Genomic DNA, 22,342 nt, shown 5'->3' on the forward strand with positions numbered 1-22,342 from the left:
TGTTAACAGGAGACTAAAATGATAAAAGTTATATTACATACCTGTAATGTTCCTTCCTTGTGGATCACACGTGTTTTCCCCATTCCAAAACAGTGACACCCTGTAAAATGACAGCAGGATACTAGACAAGATATAAAACGCACATCTCGGTATATGAATTCTGTGCGACATGCCAACCATATTGTTACTGCTTATGAGATATTTATACATTTTGTACACTGCATCCCCTTTTTTAGAATTCCACAGTGTGTATGATACAATGATTTCCAATAAATTACCCAAACACAATTTGTAAAATGTCAGACAGATAAACAGTACAGGATGTTCTTTATGCAAATATGGATGGAGCTGTTGTCAAATATGTTTCAATTGTTTTGTTTTAGCAGTGGCAGCATTGGCTGCTTTCAAAGGCTAGCAGCCAATGCTATTCAAAGATGCTAACTTTTACAGGAGCACTTTTACAGAAGGTCCTTCTCCATTTGTGTATTTTGTTATAACATTTTCAAACTGTAAACTTTGGATAGTCATGTTAGTTAAACTTCACACACCTGTCACACACACGTTAAACACTACCGTCCACAATTAGCAAACTAGCTAACTAGCTGCACAAGTCAAAGTTTGTGCGACTCCTCATGTGTTATAGTCGCATAATGAATAATGAACGACACCACACACAGAACTTAAATCCTAGAAAAACTATAAATAAATTAAATAATAAATAAACTCATGCCACCTCCACACTGCGAAGCTAGCCAGAGCTTTTGAGGAAGCTTGGTGTTTCTCCAAACGTTTTAAGACAGTGTGTGTGTGTGTGTGTGTGTGTGTGTGTGTGCGGGACCTGACGTGACGCGCCGTTGGGGTTGGCTTTCCTGCACTGCCTTGCATTCATAAACGGATATGAAAAAGCAGCGCTGAATGCACCGGAGCAGCGACAACACAACAGTCAGCCGTGACCATGGCGGAAGAGGACGACGCTAGGATTCGGACTTTACAGAGCCTGCGGGGTAAAATATGTAAGTCTGACTAGCGAGCCGACGTTTACCGTGTCTCACAGATAAGAGAGAGGAGCTGAGTAGGAGAAGGCGAGGAGCTAGACGGGAACCCGGAGGGGCGCGGCGTGTTATCAACAGTCAGTCGACAGTGTGAAGGCAGAAACAGGCAGTTCATCTGGTCGGTCTGCTGCCTGGTGCCTAACGTCAAGTTAGCCTAGCATGCTAGCAGAAGCTACTAGAATGGTTGTGGATGATTTCATTTATCACGCAGCGTTTCTGCTCCGTCAGTTAAGCTGTCCGATCAAACTGGGTGTTTCATGGCTCAAAGGACTCTCAGCTTTTATGTAGATTTTTTTTCCTGAAAGCTAATTTAACGTTGGTGGCAAAGTAGGCTAGCTACTACCAATCACTTCAGTCCATCGTCACTTAGCTAACCTATTCAGCTTTAACTCACTGCAGGCATCAAATCAGACAGTAAGGAAACTTGTATAGATATATACGATAAGATATTGATAACATTAGGCAAAGATTAACATAAAATGATGACTCCAGTAGCCATGTAATTGTCATTCACCCTCTGAGTTTTACATTAGCCACAGGAGTTTTTGGACACCTAAACCCCTAAGATAATAAGACAGTGTAACGTTTGGGCATATTAATGCTATTTATTTACTGCTGGTGTTGTGACTTTTAGGCTCCGCATGGATAGGAATTTTAGTTAAATCACTATTCCTCTTACTTTGCTAATGCATTAAGGATCAAAACATACATGTTAAGGAGTGCTTGATCTGCCTCAAATGCATCAAATGTGTTCTTCTGTGTTCCTGCAAGCAAAAAGGTAACCATTAATATGTTCCAATAATCATGCTTGAAAGTGAAACACCTCAGCTGCATGTATCATCCTCATGCTCATGCTCATCCTCTGTCACAGGCTGGGCTGTTTGGATGTTGGAGCAGATTTGACTATTCTCTGTTTTAGCACACATCGATTAGGGCTCATCTTCTGATGCTGCATCCTGGGAAAGTTTTCATTATCAATGTTCCAATCGGCAAGATAATTCAGTTTAAAGTGTGCTTCTAAAGTAGCTGTCAGCAGCCACGAATATGACTTACGGTAACTCAGTGTGTTTACTGTAAAGTGACCATAGACTGACGTGTACACAGGTTTGCCTTTATATGCCTTCAAATGTCAGTTTCACTACTATGAATTAATGAGAAAACAGTAAGCAGAACAAAATAGAGGAACTATCATGGCATGTAACTCTTTGCAGTCTTACGAAACTCCATTCTTCCTCGTTCACACTTTGTCCCTTTTCCTTTAACCTACATTAATGGAAATGACATGGTGTGAAGCTCATATAGTGGACTGGGTTTAATATGTACCCTCTTGCTTAATTCTCAAAAAAATCACACAAAGGCGGACAGGTTAAGATATTAGGCAGTCTTAAGACGGATATTGTTTAGGATTACTTTCCAACCCGTGTGGTGGTTTTCAATGCACTTGTTTATGTGGAAATGTTATGGAAGAGCAGGGCTGGTTTGCCAGAGTATTTTGTGTATGTTTGTGTGTGCTCTACTCCCAACAGGAAATCCTGGTCCAGGCTTAAGAGACAACTTGACTGTTTTCAGCGGCCCTTTCTAAGATTAGCCATACGCTATTTATTAATAGCCTGTTTAAAAAGCTGATCTCACTGGTGGCTTTTCTTAATTTGTGTACGTACCTAGGGTACCTTTAGACTAATTTAGACTGCCCCTCTAATCCACTGGTCTAAATCTGACTGTGTGAATTTAAAGGTGTGTGTTGAGTCAGGCCGGGTTCAACTTATCTGGCACTGATTTTTTTTTGTGTGTGTGTGTATTATTTTTAGTGAGTGCATGAACAACAACTCCAGGGGCATGAAATCTGGGTAGGGCTTGCAATCCAATGGAAGTGGTGTGCGTTATAAAGGTGTTTGTCATTTGTGAATCAGCGCTTGTACTGTCACCACTGGTTATGCTGAGGAAGTCAATGTTTCATGTTTTTAACCACATATGAGCCTCAAGTCTACTTCAGCTACATCCGCTGTGCAGCTTACCCTGACAACTGTATCCCCAAAAGGAACACAAAGGTGTCGAACATCAAAGTGTGCTGAGAAGGATTGCAGTCAAATATGCTGATATTAATTAAGCACATGCTGATTATTCAGAGTAATTATCCTTCATTCTTATGCAATGTGTGTTGATTTAAGTTAAATGTAGGAATTTTCTGAGTTTTATTTATATAGATCTTAGTTTGTATTAAATTCCCACAACCTCTTGAAGAGATAAATGGATATCCTTTCACTTCTCTGTTTAGCGCACTATTGTTTAATTTTTTTGGAGAAGACTGCTATTATTTGGGTAATATTCACATTGATAAGGTTTTTTTTTTTTCTTCCGTCCTGCAGGTGAAGCAAAGAACCTCGGTCCAGTCTCAGGACCAAATCGACAAAGTACCTTTTGCACCATAAGTCTGGATCAGGAGGAGGTGTTCCGCACCAAGGTGTTTGACAAAAGTGTCAGGTAAGCAGGATAATCCCTCCAAAGCATGTGTGAAGTACATTTTATGTTGTTTTTTATTGTGTGTGTATTGTTGTGTACATCACACTTTTATTACTAAATATTTTATTATTTATTTCTTAAGTTACTGTGCATCATTATATATTAAATGCTTCTTGGGTTTTGACTGTTCATCTGTTAGAATGTGGGTGTTTGAGTCCATAATATTTGGCTTTGGAAATTTGAATGAAGGTAGACTGGATATTTACTGTGAACCCAGTATCTGTGAGTATATCTGATGGTTATTTAGTGACTAAGTGATGTGTCAGGAAGGACGTTGAGTAAGTTACGCTCTGGTGAAGTGAGTATTCCTACTACTCATATCTGGGGTAAACTCTTGTTGAGCTTGTTGTTGTAGGACATTACATGTGGCTGTTGCTACTTTTTCTACAATTTGTTTTAAGAAAATAAATCAAAACAAAGTCGATTTTTTTTGATAAACTCTAGACTTTCTACATTTGTACTTCTGTCAAGCAATAGTTGTCCTGTTCAAAGACATACGTTCGTTTGATGATATCTTAAAATCTGTCAATATTCAGAGCTCCTTGTGATCATTCATCTGTGAAACATTAAGCGATTCTGTCTGAATAGAGCTGCTTTTATCCATGTTCACGAGCAGCTCAGAGAAAGGTGTGGGGGATCAGGAAAGCTTTTATTGCACACCTCACTGTAAACACAGGCCTGCCTTCTCTAGGTATTTCACAACAGCTTTTTCTTTTTTTTATCTCTCCTGATTTCGGTAACGTTCAAAAGGAATGTGTTCGCCCACGCTCCCCCCGTCTTTCTCTCTGTGTCACTCTTACACTACCTTAGCCACTCTTTAGCACATCTTAATAATCACTGCAACATGGCTCTCTGTTCATTTGATGGTGCTTGACATTATGCTCGTCGTATGCACTGCTGTCTCTTAATTGTTTAAAGGCTGCATGGAAGCTCTAATTGCAGCTAATCCCCAGGATAAAAGTAGGCATGTTCAAACAGCTGTGGTCAAGTGGGTTCTACCTGGCATTCTCACATTATTTAAAAACCAGGATAACAACAGAGGGAAAGGTACTGTAGTGGGTGTTTGGTTGAGTGTGTGCAGAAAGGGGGGGGGGTTCATGTGATGTTGTGGAGGATGTGTGGGTGTACTCTGGATTTGTTGGCCAAGCACAGTGTGGAAGTATCAGGCAAGATATTTTACTATCCAAGATTCAAGTAGAAGGGAACCGGGTAAAAAACAATGTATCTCACATCAATCTACTTCAAAGAAATATGTTTTTCTATATACAGGAATATCTGTTTACCAGGCTGGTTTCCAGGTCCTGGTTTGTTTATTTAAAAGAGGAAATGTGAACTGTGAATTAATTTTATCAAGCCAGCAATGTCCAGAAACCTGTCTGAGCTTTGTTTTGTTTTGTTTTGGGACTGGTCTTACATATATACAACACACCAAGAAGGATGTTCACATGTCAGCTTCCTCTACTTTTATTCTTTAACAAAGCTTAACGCTTCTTAAATATATGCTGTTTTTATGAACATTTCATCCAACTGTCTGAATATTGCTCAGTCTGTTCGGGACAGCTGGTCCATCTGCAATTTGCGCATATATCGAGGTAGTGCTTAACCTACAATCAGCTATGTCAGATCAAGCTGTCTGGCTCGGCAGTCTTGGTCGTGAGGTAGTTGTGTTGGCAAGACCGAGTGGCACAGATGCTCGAGCCCTCTCTGTTTCTGCCAGCTTCTAACGGGCAGTCAATCCTGTGCCGAACAGAAGAGAGACCACTAGATCAAGTTATCTGTATTGTTGCACGTGTTGTTTCATGGTTGGAGTTTGTATGCTCCTCCTGTGTCTGGTTATGGTTCTTCTGTGTGTTTTGGTTTCCTCCTTCAATCTAAAAACCTGCAGGTTAGCTCACTGTAGGGGAAACTCAGGGTTTACACTAATGCATGTTATGTTTGTGCGTCATCTCCACCGTGGAGTAGCAAGCTGTTCATATCGCAGTATTTGATTATGATGTAAGTTGTTTCATGGCCAATAATGCTGTTATGCTAATTTGTATAATCACATTGAATGTCTACCTATAACACTAGAGATTTCACAGATCTCCACAATCTGCACCATTGAACACTGTTCATTTAGAGTGCTACAGTACGTTTTGGTTGACCTAGATGGTAAAAGTGACGACAACATTCCCTCAATCTAGATGAGTCATAAGGGCACCCTGTGCTTTCCACCGTCTGCTGAGTGAGTTCCTCAACATCACTTGAATAATTTGATTAGAACTCAATGCAACGGTTTACCACTGGTGGCGGCTTGTATTACTTTGGGTTAGTGGACGATTTATTGGTCGCAATATAAGCAACAACTACAAGCTACTAAAAAAGCATGGAAGACTGAAAGAAAGAGACAAGAGTTTTGTTTAATATTTGTTTGATTGGGTACAACTTGCATAAACAACAAAAGGAGCAGCACAGAAGTGACAACCAAAATGACCCAAACGGACTTAATCTTGTTGGTTTACTTAAGCCTCTGCCTTTTATTTGCAGCCCTTTCTATGGAGAAGACTTCTACTTTGAAATTCCACGCCCATTTCAGTGTTTATCCTTCTATGTTTATGCCAAGAGCGTTTTCCAAAGGGACCTACCTGTTGGTAAGTCACAGAAATCCTTCACTGAAGGTATTTTTTCCTCATCTGAATGAATGCATAGAGTAATTTGGACTGTTTCGTTCTAATTCAAGGCAAGGTGCCAATCCGGAAGGATGACCTATGTCAATACAATGGGAAGGAGCACTGGTTTAGCCTCCAACCAGTCGATCCCAACTCAGAAGTCCAGGTAATTTCTATGGTGGTTCTGTGTTTTTAAGGAGCTTTAACACTTTATAACTTGATTGTGGTTTAACAATATTTGAGCGCTATAGATGCTTGGTTCTGATGATGAGACTGCACCACTCACCTCCAGCTCAGGGAATGCATGTATTTTCTGCACCCCAGCATACAGCAACAAGCTGTAACAATATTTCCTTGTCAAAATGAGGGTCACTAATCTGTATAATAACATGACTAATGTTATTTTCCAATAAAATTATAATCCAGTGGGAGAGATTTTAACAACATGTGACTTTTAAGCTCACACCTGTAGAACAGTACCACCACTGCAAATGTAATTTTTAGCAACAGTCCATATTTAACACATGATGCATCCAAGAACCATCAGAGAGAGTCTGTTACTGTTGCTGCTAAGACATCATGATGTTTTTTTTATTTTTATGTGCATTTCGAACCCTTTCAATGACTTTCTATGTAAGAATAACTTGCAGCAGGATTACATAGGTGGCTTGCCAGCTTTATCAGGTGTTTCTGTTCCTCTTGCCTTGCCTTATATGTAGCTTTTTTTTTCCTTTCAGCATTTTATTGATCTTTTTGTTTTCACTGGTGATGTTCTGCTTTCTGTCACATGTAGGACATTTATGTGGGTTGTTCTATTTCAACTGTACATCTCTTTGATCACATCGTTTCTGTGGTCTGGCTGAGTTAAGTGAAACTACAGCACGCTACCACTTCTGTGCTGCTGTAGCTAACGTGTTGACTCTAGCTGCCATTAGCCCACGCCAGACTATTCTGGGTATGTGCTGCTACACTGATTCACTCACAAGTAGACACTCTTAACTGCAAAGTAACATCAGTAAGTGATGGAGGTGCTTTTGCACTGCCTCTCTAGTTTGGTTTGTAGCCAAGCAGGGGCTGTGTATGTACAATATGTGAGCACTGTGGTCTTGTTCTCTAATAGAGAAACCTGAATAGTAGGGCAGACTTTCTGAATGTATTTATGACATAGTGTGGCAATAAGTTAATGAGGTGATAGTAAGTATAGATGTGCTGGCTACAAAGTAGTGAGCATTAGATTGGCTTAAAGACCTAGCTCACATCAGAAAGCACTATTTGCCATCTCAGCCAAGTGCAGAATTGTAGAGAAATAGTGCAAGTGTGGGGGCGTTTTGTTTATCTCTCTCCTGCTCTGCATGTCTCTCTCTCTCTCTCTCTCTCTCCTTCTCTCTCCTTCTCGCTCTCTTCACTCTCTCTACTGACACTTCCGAAGGCAAGACCGGCAGCTTTCACCACATCCGACCCCTTAAAGATCTTTTCGAGTGATGACAACAGCTCACAGCTGTTGTGGCGCTTGTTGCACATGTTATACCTCCATTAACATAAAGCAAGATGAAACATGAGGTGGAGCAGAGCGACAGGGTTTATGATGATGATTACCACAAAATAATGAGAAGCAGAAATGAAGATGTTACAAATAGAATGCATCATTCCGAGGGTCATTTTTTCCACAGTGCACTTGCATGTTTTTCTGATAGTGTTCAATAAGGACAGTGTGCAGCTGCCTTGATACGTTCCATTTCAGTGGGCTCCACCTTTTTTGTGAGCTTGGAGTTTTCAAAAAGGCATTTGTGTCATCACCAATCAGCCAAGAAAATGGACGGCTGTTGGTTTTATTATATCATACAGAAATTACCTTAGCAAAGACAGATTAAAAAACCCATCTGTAAAAGCTGATCAGCCAGACACTGAATGAAGATGACCGTTATGTTGTGACTAAATTGTTGTCATAGAAACAAAACCTGAGTCCAGTGTGGTGGTGCTTTTTTGAAGCAGCTCTCTCCAGCTCTCTGCAACAGAAAATAAACACAGAACACCCTGTCTTTGTTTTACATAACATGTTACCTCCGGATTTGAAATGAAACCTGATTTGTGCCCTGATGTTTGAAGTAATAACTTGAGTAATTTGTGCTTCTCCTTTTCATTGTGGCTTACAGGGTAAGGTTCACCTGGAGATGCGACTGAATGAAGTAATCACAGAGACCGGTACAGTTGGTCAACACTTAGTTGTCCGGTGAGTTAAAAAAATCCCTTCTTGTCATTTATGTGTGGTCTGGTATAGTGGGTCATCTTATGAAATCCAAAATGAAAACTAAAAACAAGGTCTACCAAGTGTGTAAAGATCAGGTTTGTTTATGCATTGTTTGTGCTGTATGCAAATGACATGCATTTTCCTAATAGTTTATACAAAGTTATATGGGAAACAAACCAGAAAGGCATGTGTTAAAGCTTCCATCATCATTAATAAGTGTTTCTCTTGCCAGTCTTGGCTATCCTTTGGTTGTTTTAGGATTTGTGTGTCAAAAATGTTTTCACCTTATCTTACAAGTTGTACATTTCATGTCAGAAAGTTGCACAAGCTGACAGATGGTGAGATGATAATGTGGGAGGATGGTCGAAATGTGTTGTTCATTGAAGAGTTAGATTAGAGCACATAAAGTGCACAAACACATAGACCTCATGCTGTTGACGTATGTTGTTGCTCCCCCATTCATACTTGGATAGCAGGGTAATGAGGAGGAAGTGATGGCATCTGAGCAGGAAGCCTGCACTTCTCACACTGCAACCGCTGTGGTTTTCTGCTGCTGTCATTCACCGTGTCACTCAGATTGTTGTTTGCCTAAACTGTCGACCTGCTCTCTGTCAGCTCTTACCACATGTGCACAGGCGAGAACTGCTGCATGCTCTCACTTGCTCACATAAGCTTTATCAGAATCAAAGATACCAAGCATTACCAATTTACACAACACACTTGTAGTGATTAGTCATCGGAGATGGTCGGATGAATGGTGTTACAACAAATGCAAAGAATCTGTGGGGAATATTGTCATGACTCCCTGGAAAATGATACACAAACATCCTGACATTTGGCTCCTTGACTTCTCCCTCTGGCCTCACTTAGCGATGGGGTGAATTCATTCTTATTCTCTGGTGACTTCTGCTTAGCAGCCACATCCTGTTTAGGGTGCCTACAGTGTCTGTTTGTTGTCACCTGAAACACCTGTGAAAAAAGCAGTAGTCCCTGTGTGACATGAGCCAAACATGAGGTGAGGTCACTGTAGCACACTTAAACCACCCAATGCTATGTAATAAATTAATTTATGTGTTGGGGAATGCAACTTCTATAATATATATTAGCTTTTTGTGTCTTGTGAAGGCACCATGACAAAAATGTTTTTGTGAAACAAGATACAACACTGTAATACATGATTCAGTGTGCCATCACAAAGGAAACGTCAAGAAATGATAAATGTAGGGCATTGAAAAGTAGTAGTTAGCTGTATATATATTTATTCAAGCATGGTGGTTTTCTCAGTACTATATGAAAGAGTTTGGTCTTTATTCCGTTTAGGTAAAAAGTAATGAGTGTACTTTTTGTATTTCTTACATCTTGTGTCTAATTGTGCAAGCGGGAGAAAGAGATAATGATATGCAAAGATTTTCAATTTGTCTGTCCCACTGATTGAATACTCTTCCATAGTGGTACACATGTTTAAGTACAAAGCTGGGATAGAGCAAACCACAGAGGGTTAATAGCAATTTCCACTGAGGCATCTGTTGAACCAACAAAAACTTATTTACCATTTATGCTCTCAAGACAGTGTTGAAAGCTAATCTCTCCCAAGGTCTGGGTCACTGTAAAGCCTGTCAGAACATAACCATGTGAAATATTTCTCTGTAAGATCAGCTGCAGTACACTGTAGAAACGTTGAATAACTGATCTGTACCTATTTAATTGAAATAAGAATGATTTAATAGAGTAAAGGGTCTATTTTCTGTGCCTGTACAGTAATCCTATTGACTGTAGGCCTCTTGTTTTATTCTCTAGAATAATAGAGTGCAAGGAGCTGCCTCTGATCAGTGGGCAGAACTGTGACCCCTATGCTACCGTGACACTCGTCGGACCTGCCAGGTAACCCTTTAGTATACTGTATACATGTTATACAGTATACCAGTAAAACAAAATTACAAACTAAATGAAAAATAATATGCACAGAGTCATTTAAATGTGTTGAACATCCCAATATCTAAGAATGTTATCCTGAGTGACCTGGAAAATAATTATGTGATTATGAGTACAGTAGAATATTAGTATGCAGGTAAACACTGACTGTGGAAGCAGCAGTAATAAACTGCTGCTGGGTATTCTCACCTGTATCCTTATATAAATTATCATGGGAGTACTGTAGTGATTTGTAAAATGTGCGTGTGTTTGTATCCTCAGGTCAGACCAAAAGAAAACAAAGGTAAAGAAGAAAACCAGCAACCCTCTTTTTGATGAGACGTTCTTCTTTGAGGTAAATTCTATTACTGTATTACTGAAAACCCAAGAGGCCAAGAAGCATGTGCCGGTTTGTAAGCCTTGACATGTTCATCTACAGATCACACGGTCCAGCAGCTACTCTAAAAAGTCTCATTTCCAAGTGGAGGAGGAGGACATTGAAAAACTCGAGATCAAGTAAGCTTTTTTTTTTTCTTCCCTAGCTGCGTGTTTTCCCCTCTCTTTCTTTCTGTTACTCCCTCCCTCTTTCACACGTTTCCCCTCTATAGTCTTGACAGAAGAGAAATAATTTCTTAACAACTTGAGGACAAAAAAAAGTGAATGTGGATCTGGTGTGTTCTGACTACTGATAGAGAGCCTTGGTTTCTGGTTAAGGATATGTGGGGCTTCCATCACAGTGGACTCATAGCTCACTGGGTAAGACTAGACAGAGTCAAAGGTAAACACTCATGCATGGTTTTGAGGTTGGATTTGAGGTGGTGTCATTGCACGGATTCTATGTATTGGCTTTAATGCACCGAGCAGGTAAGCACCACTTAGGAGTGAGCTGTTTTTTTTTTTTTTTGGCAGATTGGAAGCCGGTGATTTTTCTATTGAACACGCACATGAACAAAAAATGTTGTTGTACTTGATGCACATGTAGGTTGATGCTAAATATTCATTGATAAAATGTGTAATTTTAGTTCACGTCTTCTACCTTGGCAGAGTTGACGTGTGGAACAATGAGAATCTGGCTCAGGATGTGTTTCTGGGGGAAACGAGGGTCCCTGTCAAGATCCTGAGAAACTCCCACATCCACAAAGCATGGTAAGAAATAAACAGAACAGGAGAACGTATCAAAATGTGTTACTTGCTGCTAGGAATGTTAACGTATACACCGCAGATACAAACAGCAGCTGGAAGTCTCTTCTTATAACTCTGACTTCTTTAAAGTTACCAATAAATGAGTGGCTCCTTTTTCCTCATATACATGTATTCATTTCTGCAGCACTCTATTAAAGGGGTTCCAGGTGAAGGGTGGTAGAGAGGCTGTCCATTCCTGAAAATCTGTTCTGATTGGTCCAATGACCTAAGCAGGCACCACCAGCTACTCCACATCGTCTCTATCGAGACACAAACGTATTGATTGGATGCAAAATTATAATGCAGGATGAGTAATTTTTAAACAAAGTGAAATGTCATTAGGACTAAACTACAACTTCTGTCAAAGTTCGGCCACATACTGGCACACAGTGCAATTTATTCGGACACCTGTTATTGGGTATATTTTGTTAGGGTAAACTGTAACATGACAAAGCTATGTTTGTTCAGTTGCTTTAATGTTCGTTAACTTTATAGACCCCAGAAAGAATAGCTACTGCTTTTGCAGCAGCTAATGGGGATCTTAATATACTAAACTAAACACATAGGACTGTTTTTAGCTCTGCAAACGTTCATGTCCTGCCATGCCTGAAAATAATGCAACAGTATTAGACGTACACAAGTCAAAAAAGGTCTAAATGCATTACACGTTTATCAATAAATAAAAGCAAAACCAGACGTGATCACTCTAATGTCACTGCCCAGTCACCTTCCTCTTTAACTAGATCAGGCTGTTACACTCTGGCTGTTACACGCTGTCATATCCATGAGGACAACCTTCCCTTGACACTTCAAGGTGATTTGAAAATCAAATTTGGTTTCTGGATTCGTAGTAATCGGCTGTTTTTCCATTGTGTGGGCGTTTCCTAACTGTGTCAGAGTATGTGATGCAGGATCATGCCAGATAGCAATCTGTTAGTGAGTACGAGGGCTGTGAGTTGAGTGCGTGGGTGGTTTGTTGCATGGTGGCAGTACCTCATGTCCTGAGTTTATGCTGGAAGTCAGCCATGTTGTTTTGATTAAAAAAAAAAAGAAAAAAGGACCCATTTGTCTTTGTAAAATCGGCACAGGTGATCGACGAAGGCACCTCTCTATATGCCATGATGATAGATGAACCATGGAATAACTACTGCTTCTGTAGCTTTTGAAACACTGCAGTTTTAACTCTGCTCATAATGAGCTTGAATTTTACGCCACCTGTTGGCTTCTAGGAGGATGTGCATGTGCATGCAGCAAAAGCATGATCCATATTTTTACACTTTATTGGTATTATAAGTGGAGACTCTTATCAAACAGCTGTCTTTGCTATCTGCTGCTTTTCCAGCTCTTTAGTTGTGTTTATGTTTTCCTAATGGTCTGTGTTATTGTGCATCAGACACTTTAGTTGTATTTGAACATATAACTACCATTATCATTTATAGGTACAGTGCTGTTTTGTTCATGTTTCAGTCAGAAGTTTGTTTTGAAGGAGACAAACACCCTAACGTAAAGCTGACATTATGTCAATCGTGTTTCCTTTTCTGTTGATTGGGTGGGAAAATAGCCATTACATATTAAAACGGTGTATTGTCTACCTTTGTTTTACTTTACTGGCACTGTTTCTGATTCGTTGTATCTGTTTGTTTTGTTTTGATACACAGCAAACTTTAATTTTCTTTCTTCTTGTGGTCCAACAGGTATCTCCTCCAGCCCAAAGGGAATGGCACAAAGTCAAAGTCCGATGATTTAGGATCCTTGCGTTTGAAGCTGACCTACATAGAAGACACGGTGCTGCCATCTGCCTGCTACACACCAATCTGTAACCTGCTGCTCAAATCCCCAGATGTGAAGGTAAGACACTAAATTGTAAGACAGAGGGACAGCTTTGGCATTGCTGCTGTATCCCTTCCTTAATTCTTTCAGTCCTCCTTTAACCCTCTCACCTTTCGCTTTTGTGTCTCCTTCAGCCCATCTCGGCGTCGGCAGCACACATCTTGTGGGACATTTGCAGAGAGCGATACGAGGCTGTTCTGCCCATGGTTCGACTGCTGCTCCACCACAATCGCTTTGTGCCTTTTGTCTCTGCTGTGGCAGCACTAGAGCTGGAAAATACTCAGTGAGTACTTTCACACATATGTATGTGCGCACTAATATGCAGACATACATAGAGATAAAAGTTATGGCCAACAGTGTTACTTCTCTTATACTAAAGAGTTCCTTTTTTTGCTATAGCTTTGTCTGTTAAAGTCAAAAGTCAAATATGAAACAGGAAGTCTACAGTGTTTTAAAATAAGGATGGTGTTCCTTTTTTCCCTTTAAAAGCAGGGCTGGACCATCTAAACTTTGGATGAATAGTTTGATGAAGATTACCTTCAGAAATATTAAGTTGAATTAATGTTGTTATACCTCTGTCATATCTCTGTCTCCATTCAGGGAGGCTAACACTATATTCCGTGGCAACTCACTGGCAACACGCTGCATTGATGATATGATGAAGATTGTGGGAAAGAATTACCTCGCTGTTACCCTGAAGCCTGTAATAGATGAGGTAGGATTAAACACACACAAACACATATGCATATCCAGCATAGATGCCAGAATGGGCATGACTCATTGAGGTCAGTGTGGAAGAATTCACTTCAACATCTGTCTTTCTGCTTCAAACGAGCAGATGTGCAAAAGTAATTGGGAGGTCTGGAGTTCTAACAGGGTGCAACATCAACAACATCTCAGTAACTTCCTCTAAACGGTTCTCATTAATGAACATTAAAATGCTTATTTTTTTTTATTAAATGTTGCCTTTTAAACACTTTTAAAACACGTTTAATATTTGATTACTGGGAGTGTAAATGTCTGCAGTCCTTCCACCTCATCTCCTTTTGTTCACTTGTCATGAATACATTAGGTCTGTCTTAGATTGGTGCTGATCATGTTTTCCTTTTACCATCCATAGATTTGTGAATCCAACAAAACATGTGAGATAGACCCTGTTAAACTAAAAGAAGGTGACAATGTGCTGACCAATAAGGTGAGCTCTCATCACTTTCAGTCTCATCATGCAGACATCTTTCACAGAGAACACTAAAGTATTTATCTAAAAGCTGTGAAGCAACTTTTAAAACAAACATTTTTGCTATCTCTGCAGGAAAACCTTCATGTTTATGTCCAGAAAGTTTTCTCCTCTATTACCCAGTCCAGTTCTAGCTGTCCCCCGCTCATGTGTGACGTCTTCAGGTCGTTGAGACAGTTGGCCTGCAAACGCTTCCCAGGTAAAAGAATATAGAGCCACTGTACCATCTTTAAAGTAGTTTGAAACTTACGTTTCTGTGTCTCTCTGTAGGTGACCCACATGTCCAGTACTCAGCTGTGAGCAGCTTTGTGTTCCTGCGCTTTTTTGCCGTTGCCGTTCTTTCTCCACACTCTTTCCAGCTGCGCTCCCATCATCCTGTAAGTGCCCGCCCCGTGTAACACAACTGATCAGCACACAAGAGATAACGGTCATCAGTCATTGTATGTTCTCTGCGACTGCAGGATCCTGAGATCTCTCGTACACTTACTCTCATCTCAAAAACCATTCAGACTCTGGGCAGCTGGGGTAGTTTGTCCAAAAAACTGGTAAATATAAGTTAACGATGATGATATGATTAAGTAATCAAAGCAAAATGATTTATTCAGTAGTAAACACAACCTACTTTTTCTCTCTTTAGTCCAGTTTTAAAGAAACTTACATGTATGACTTCTTCAAATCATTCCAAGAAGAAAGGTGTATTGAAAAAGTTAAAAAGGTATTATTTTTTATTTTGTTTTACATTCTTATGGCCTCATAGAATGTGATTGTTAATCACTTTGCTGATATATTTGTCAATACTGTTTCTAGTTTCTTGATGAAATTTCCTCCAACGTCAGCAAAGAGTCCAGTGGATTGGAGGATTCTGTTGTTCTCAAGGAGGGGTGAGTGTTCCCTTTGTGCTTAGTATGAAGAAAACAAGGAGAATTTTATGGCTGCTTTTTTTGACTACCAGAAAAGTGCAAAGAATCACTGGTAAAAAAAGACAAATTAATACCTTTTTGCAAACATATAATCTTTATATAATTTATACTGTAATTCCCATAGCTGAAATACAAATTTCCATTTTCTGTCCGCACGCATATGTAAGTTGCTCCTTTCACCTAAGTGGACAGACCCCGTGAAGTTAATGGTTTGTCCATTCTGGGCCACTGTTAAGACAGTGTGGCGGAACAATGCGAAGATAGTTACTGTGTTTTGTTTGTCTGTGTAAATCTTGTGTGTTCTGTTTGGATAAACTTCATTCTATCACCATTATTATAAAGAAATGATTGCCAGTACGTTTGCTGGAAAATGTGCTGCTTCGATGTTTATTTGTGAGCTGCCATTAAAACACAGCTTTAATTGTCTTGTCATAGGGAAGTACACAAACGTGCTCAGGGGAGAAAACACCTTGGCAAGAAAAACTTTAAAAAGAGGTGGCTCAGAGTGACCAACAGGGAGCTCTCCTACCACAAACACAAAGGTGAGAACCTTCTGTATCATCTCATGCTCAAACCTAATGTGTGTAGTTGAAAGAATAATAAAAGACCTTCCAACACACTCCCATCCTCAGTGCTACCACCAGGTGGCAACAAAGTAAAGACTGTACACTTTTTTTAATGCACCAGTTTATTGTTGGATTTATTTGTCACGTCACATTTTGTACAAAGTTAAAGATTCAAAGCCACATTGTTCAGGGAAATGGAGCATAAGCAAAAAGTCAAGGCTGACTTGTCTTTTTACAATGCGTTATTAAGAGCAGCAGCTGCATTTTAAATCACTTGTTGCTTCAAGGCCTGCAGAGAATCTGTAGCTACAAGAGCTACAACTAGCTCTAAAGGTCATGTTGTGCATGAATTGGGTTCATTCTCTATCTTTGTTGAAAGTCACGCTGTGCTCATCAATAAACCTAACATGCTGTAGTGACAGTAATGTTTTTTTTATTGCTGCATCCCTGCTGTGTCGGACTGCAGTGAATACAGCAATGTGAACAGTCTTTTTTTCTTTGCCTTGTAAGAACATATTTTATATTTTGGAGATACAGCCTGCCAGCCTCAACCCCTCATGTGTGGCTATTGTTACATATATTTCTTATTTTTCTGGGTTTTATTACTCTGAGGGATGAAAAACTGTTTAGATGTTGCCAAATGTAATCATCACACTATTTAAAAAAAGACCTACAGTACGGTGTGCTAGTTCACATAAACCTTTTCCTTATTTTTTTTAGATTTTATAAGAAACAAATACTGGTTAAGAATTCAGACTCTCTGTGTGTGTGTATTATTACTCTCAGCATATCTTAACAGAATGACTTGTGCTTCCCAGGGAAGGAGGCCCTCTGCACCATCAATGTCAAAAATATCCTGGCAGTGGAGAAGGTGGATGAAAGTGCCTTTAACCGCAAAAATGTAAGCCAATTCCCCGCTGACACTTCACTCATCACGTGTAATGTTTTGCCCCTTTGTAATGGAAACTCTAATACCAGTGTCAGTTTCCCCAAGTTAAAATAAACAACTGAAATATTACATTGAACTTCTCATGAGCATTTATTTGACGTTGTGCTAAATAGTTTCAAAAGAAGAATACAATTGTCACTGTGAAAACTCGCAGCCTGAAGCATTCCAGGAAAGTTGAATGAACATTTTGATGCAAAACTAAATTAATGTCAGGTTGTACAAAGGTGAAATGCAGCATGGGCGTCACACATCACACAGGTCTGCTCTCACTGTTAGCACAAACAGATCTGCTTGCTTGTCTTTTTCACAAGCGCCGCAGGGCATTGAAAGTGTTCCGCGTGGAAAAGCGATCACGCTTTGGCTAAACCGTTCTGTTTCTCCCATGTCAGATGTTTCAGGTGGTCCACACCGAGAAGCCTCTGTATGTTCAGGCTGGGAACTGTGTAGAAGCCAGCGAGTGGTTGGAGGTCCTGGGCCAGGTCAGTCGCTGCAACGAGGGACGACTGGCCACTTACCATCCGTCAAATTACACCGGCGGAGCGTGGCAGTGCTGCAAGAGCCAGAGCAGCAACGCCCCCGGGTGTAAACCCTGCACAACGTGAGTCTTTTCCTCCGCCATCACCACCCGTACCAGAAATACTCTGTATTCTCCGTTCTGTTGTGGAGACATGTGTTGCATATCACAATAAACACTTAATAAAAACTGCTCACCGCTGTTTTGAAACGATGCCATCAGTGTTAAGTTTGACCAACCATGTAGATGCTCAGTCCAAGAGCGGAGCAGATTTGAGCAGATTTGAGGACACACGGATAAAAACGTGTTTAAAATGGCAAATGAAAAGCTTCCATAACCGGATCATTTTAGGTGGGCTGTTTAACAGAACGTGTAAAATGCTTGTTAACACTGTACGACCCCGTCAACAAATGTTGGGCCATTTTCCCGCTGTAGGAGCTTGTCCAGGAAACTTTATAGGAACCTAACCACGTTCGAACTTTTAATTGTTTGATTACAATCGTTAAAATGAGCAGAAAACATTCAGCAGACCCTGTCAGGCAGTTCTGATTTTGTTAAACTACATTTCCCAGAAAATTCTCTTTCTTCAAGAAACACACGTGTGTACGTGCACAACAACGTGCAAAGGCTGATCTCAGTAATTTTAGTGTGGGTTCATGTACTATATGTCATCTACAAATAAAGCCAGGACATGGCAAACCTGAACTCAGTTTGATGAAGTTGTTTACCCTTCACTTGTGCAGGCTTCTCCTCCCTTACGCTCAGGTCTCAGTGGGATTTGCATTTTAATTTAAACCAATGGAAATATTTTTGCTTCCTCATTCCTGTCAAGCTTTCTTAACACATTTGCCATCTCCTTTTTCAGCACCATGCTGGCCAATCTGCAGCTGGATATAGACTGTGACCGGGAAACGGAGAGAATCTTTTCCTTCCTCTCCTCGAATGATACCAAGCTCCAGAATATGGAAGGTCAGTGTCTGTTCATCAACGATAGGATGTGAGGAATGAAGCCACATACACAAGGAGCGCAACCTAAAACGTGCTTCAAGTAGTTAGGTTTAAAGTGCAGAACTACCAGTGCGAAAGTGATCAAAAGTCAACCACTGAGGTAGTAGGTTGAGGGTGTAGGATCAGGTAAACAGAGCAGGTGTTGGGTGAGTTTTGGTCCACATGGTGACTCTCGGAGAGTTCCAACTTATATATATAACTTGTATTTAAATAACTAGAAAGTGTCTGTATCATGATACATCTAACCTGCATGTGCATGCTGTGGGAACATTACCACCGTTCCTAGTATTGATCAGTAACTGTCTGTCCTCTTCATAGATGCATGTGCCACTTTGGCCGTGTACCAGGGCCCACAGCGGGAGCAGGAAGAACACTCCAAGTTCACCATTCAGGAACCCAAAGAGACCTTTCAGACACTCAAACAGCTCCGAAACATCATGGAGGAGCTGGAGAGGCAGCACAGCCTCAGGAATGACACCACAGCGCAGTACGGCAGCCTGTAAGTCTGCACCGCCTTCACCACAGCTCACATTTCTCCTGTAAGGCCAATGTTTGGTCCATTCCTGTGGGCTATACCATAGATGTATATCTAAACATCTGGAACGTTTGTTGATCCTATCTATTTTTTCTGTATGTTTTATTTCTCCAGGAAAATGATAAAGTGAAAGAACAAGCATTTATTTCAGAAATCCTCTCTTCTCTCTGTTTCAGTGATAACCCCATAGTGGGGAAAACCTCATAACCTGGCAGAACGGTGTGGCCTGAGGCAGCCATACCCGGTGCACTGTACACCACAGAGGAGCCTAACCGCTCAATAAGGAGTCGGCCCCAGCTAGGACGGGTGGCTGTGTGACCAGGAAAACGATACACTCTGACCTCCAGACGGCGTGAGTCCACTACAGCAGTGACAGCCTAAGAACGGCAACCAGAACAAGCTTGTGAGGTTTTCCAGGATCACACCTTGGTTCTTGAAGTGAATGAACCGCTCCCTTTGTTTGTTTGTTTGTTGTCAGTACGTTCCTCCCCCTCCTCTGCATTGCAGGTCTCTTTTAAAGAGACTCTGTGTGTGTCTTAACTTATGTCCCTTTTACATCCAGCTGTGTGAAAAAGGCAACATTAGAAGGTGTGTGAATAGGCTGCTAATTCTTTTATTCACTCCATTTTTTTTTATATCAACAGCTGTGATGACACTCTCCTTTTAACATGTTTTTTGGACTTCTGTCTGACGTCCATCAATCCTCAGTCTGTGCCCGTGCGCACTTCTAGTGTCCTTCTTCTTCTGAACAAATGTGTGTATATATAAGTAGATGAAACCGATCTGCCTTACTTTGACGGATGTTTTCTTTCACATTAAATGCTGAGGGAGTAATGCAGAAGCACTTTAAATATTTGGAGCACTCCAAATGAAAAATGAATAGATACTTGGTATCAGCTTTCCCCCATTTTGATCAGTTACATGATCTTGAGTACGTTTTTTTGTTTCCTTTCTGTACAGTAACATTTATAGTCTGTAGATTTTAAGATATTTTTCTTGACCAAAGACAATTTCATAGGTTTGAACTTGAAAAAAAAGTAATGTATTTTGACTACAAATGGTTTAAAATGGAGACAAATTCTATATAAATATATATGTTTGTTTTATGTGTATGTTTTTTTCTAACATATCTTTTACTTTTTTAGCGACTTAAGACAAGCAGTTTGCATGCGTTCAGTTTGGAACCCCTGATAGCACGGTTGTGGTGAAAGAGTTGTTTTTCCTGTGATTGTGAATTGTATCGGTACATCAGGTCTGTGCTGTCACGTTGAGAGCCTCGCAACACAACTGTTGGCGGTTTATGTTAAGAAAAGATGGACGACATGCGGATGCAGAATCAATCATAATAACAGATTTGCCCACATTAGAGCAGAATTAGTCGGGACAATCGCAGAAACCGCACACATCATGTCCTCTTCCTTTGCTTTCATTTTTCAAACCAGCAGCAGCAGCACTCCACAGCCTCAGCTTGTCCCCTTTATGCTAAATAAAAGAATGTGTTTGAAATTTGGAACTCAAAGATGAAAGCTACCATTATATATATTATAACATTGATAATGAAGATGGAGTGGAGTTCAACAGAATTCAAACTTTTGGCAAAACAATAGTTTTTCCTAAAATCCTAACTTTAAACTCTTAGCATTTCACTTCTATCAGTGAACATGGCTTATGTTTGAACAATCATTTCTTGCCGGGCTGCCTCTAAACATGAGTTATCAAACCCCACATTATGTGAGATCTCTTTAATTTGAGAATTCTGTTTATTACAGCAAATTGATAAAAAGGAACCAGATCCTCATTTTTTAAGTCTAACCAGCAGATTTTTACAGTCCCTTTCTGGTTCCAGATATTTTTTTATTCATTTGAACAATGAAGTGTTAAAACAAAGTTAACTTGGATTAAAACGTCTAAAGTTAAACATTTAATGCTAATAATACAACCATACGTTCCGTTCTGTCTTTGGTCCAACATATATTTCTAACATGCATATCTTGTATATTTAACAATATATTTTTCTAGGAAAATGTTTTGTATTTTTTTTTAAGACTGATTTTTAATGTGTTGCTTCACTGCTGCGGTACCTTGGTTTTCTTACTTTGTTTTTTTGGGGGTTCGGGTTTATTTTTTTGTGTGCGCAGGCTGCTTTGAGGCTGCTTTTTGTTTTTGTCTGTGTGTGTTTGTGTGTATGTGTGCGCTCGTTGTGGCTATAGCTGCTATGTTGCTACTTTTTTAAGTTGAAGCTGAGCGCCTGTGTCACTAATGTGCACATAGCGTGTGGCGTCCCACCGAGCTGCAGCCGGCACTGACTCGTGTTCACATGCATGCTCCAAATGAATTTCCTGTCTGAGCGGAGCCAAAACACAAATGATCAATGATTGTTGATCACTGGATGAACTTTGGTGAAAATTTTTCAGTTTAATGAATCCAAGAGGAAAAAATAAATGGACCAAATTTGAAATTTAAAATGTTGTCATATACCATGTAAGCATGCATGTCGGCGCCATGTTATACTCCCAATAAACTAAAGTGATTGTTTTCAGGTATAGGTGAACTCTGTCCATGTCGGCACATAAAACAGTAAAATCTAAAAACAGTGACAGTCCTTATCAGGATGCGGATGACATGTCTGTGGAAACACATGAAGCAGCTTGGTGCATTAGGAAAGCTGCCAAACGTTCACATGTTGAACTGAGGCCAGTCTCATATCATTATCTACTCTGAAAGGGAAATGTGCTTTGGACTGTTGTCTGGAATGGAGGTATATGGAGGTCACCGTGCATATCTGATGTGGGTTTCTGAGCACGTTTTTATTAATAATAGAAATGTGGGAAAGGTTTATGTAGAGTCTGAGATCTACAGAGCGATCTTTTATTCTGCCAATCGGCTGTGTAACAGCAGACGGTGTGAAGGCTCCGGTGTACAGTGAGTCACTGCAAAAAGCGGAGGCTTGTTATCTTAACACCTCCAACTCTTCTGAATGTCTACACACAGCTTCAGTACAATGTCTAATCTTTTTTATATGTTTTATTTTCTCTGTCTGTTCACAATAAACACAATCTCCTCTGGGCTGCAGCGTCTGCTCTTTCCTTCTTGTCCTGATAGAAAAGCCATACATATGTAAAAACACAGAGCTTCAGTGTGATGGGTGATTTCTTGGGGCAGGATACAGCATCATTAGTGAGCAATGATGCACAACTGATCGTGAATCAAGATGATTTGTTT

At 40.2% G+C, this 22,342-nt stretch overlaps 1 protein-coding gene across 1 annotated transcript; it reads left to right on the top strand.

Annotated features, from left to right (window-relative positions):
- The first annotated feature begins 776 nt into the window (after window positions 1-776).
- rasa2 (RAS p21 protein activator 2) lies at window positions 777-22,187 on the top strand. Its single transcript, XM_028419242.1, has 24 exons — window positions 777-1,013; window positions 3,419-3,533; window positions 6,099-6,202; window positions 6,292-6,386; window positions 8,374-8,450; window positions 10,266-10,349; window positions 10,662-10,734; window positions 10,819-10,895; window positions 11,424-11,525; window positions 13,256-13,409; window positions 13,526-13,674; window positions 13,992-14,106; window positions 14,512-14,586; window positions 14,704-14,827; window positions 14,899-15,005; window positions 15,090-15,173; window positions 15,266-15,343; window positions 15,436-15,509; window positions 15,984-16,090; window positions 16,933-17,015; window positions 17,453-17,661; window positions 18,443-18,546; window positions 18,904-19,084; window positions 19,297-22,187. The coding sequence occupies exons 1-24, from the start codon at window positions 956-958 to the stop codon at window positions 19,325-19,327; spliced, it is 2,460 nt and encodes an 819-aa protein (XP_028275043.1). The 5' UTR covers window positions 777-955; the 3' UTR covers window positions 19,328-22,187.
- The last annotated feature ends 155 nt before the right edge of the window (window positions 22,188-22,342 follow it).

Source organism: Parambassis ranga, chromosome 13 (genome assembly GCF_900634625.1).
Source record: "Parambassis ranga chromosome 13, fParRan2.1, whole genome shotgun sequence".
Classification (NCBI taxonomy): Eukaryota; Metazoa; Chordata; class Actinopteri; family Ambassidae; genus Parambassis; species Parambassis ranga.

Excerpts from the sequence above, each read along its gene's own strand:
- rasa2 (XM_028419242.1), top strand. The coding sequence starts at position 956 with ATGGCGGAAGAGGACGACGCTAGGATTCGGACTTTACAGAGCCTGCGG. Across the intron at positions 10,735-10,818 it reads ATGAGACGTTCTTCTTTGAG|ATCACACGGTCCAGCAGCTA; the intron begins GTAAATTCTATT and ends GTTCATCTACAG. Across the intron at positions 14,828-14,898 it reads GGCCTGCAAACGCTTCCCAG|GTGACCCACATGTCCAGTAC; the intron begins GTAAAAGAATAT and ends GTCTCTCTGTAG.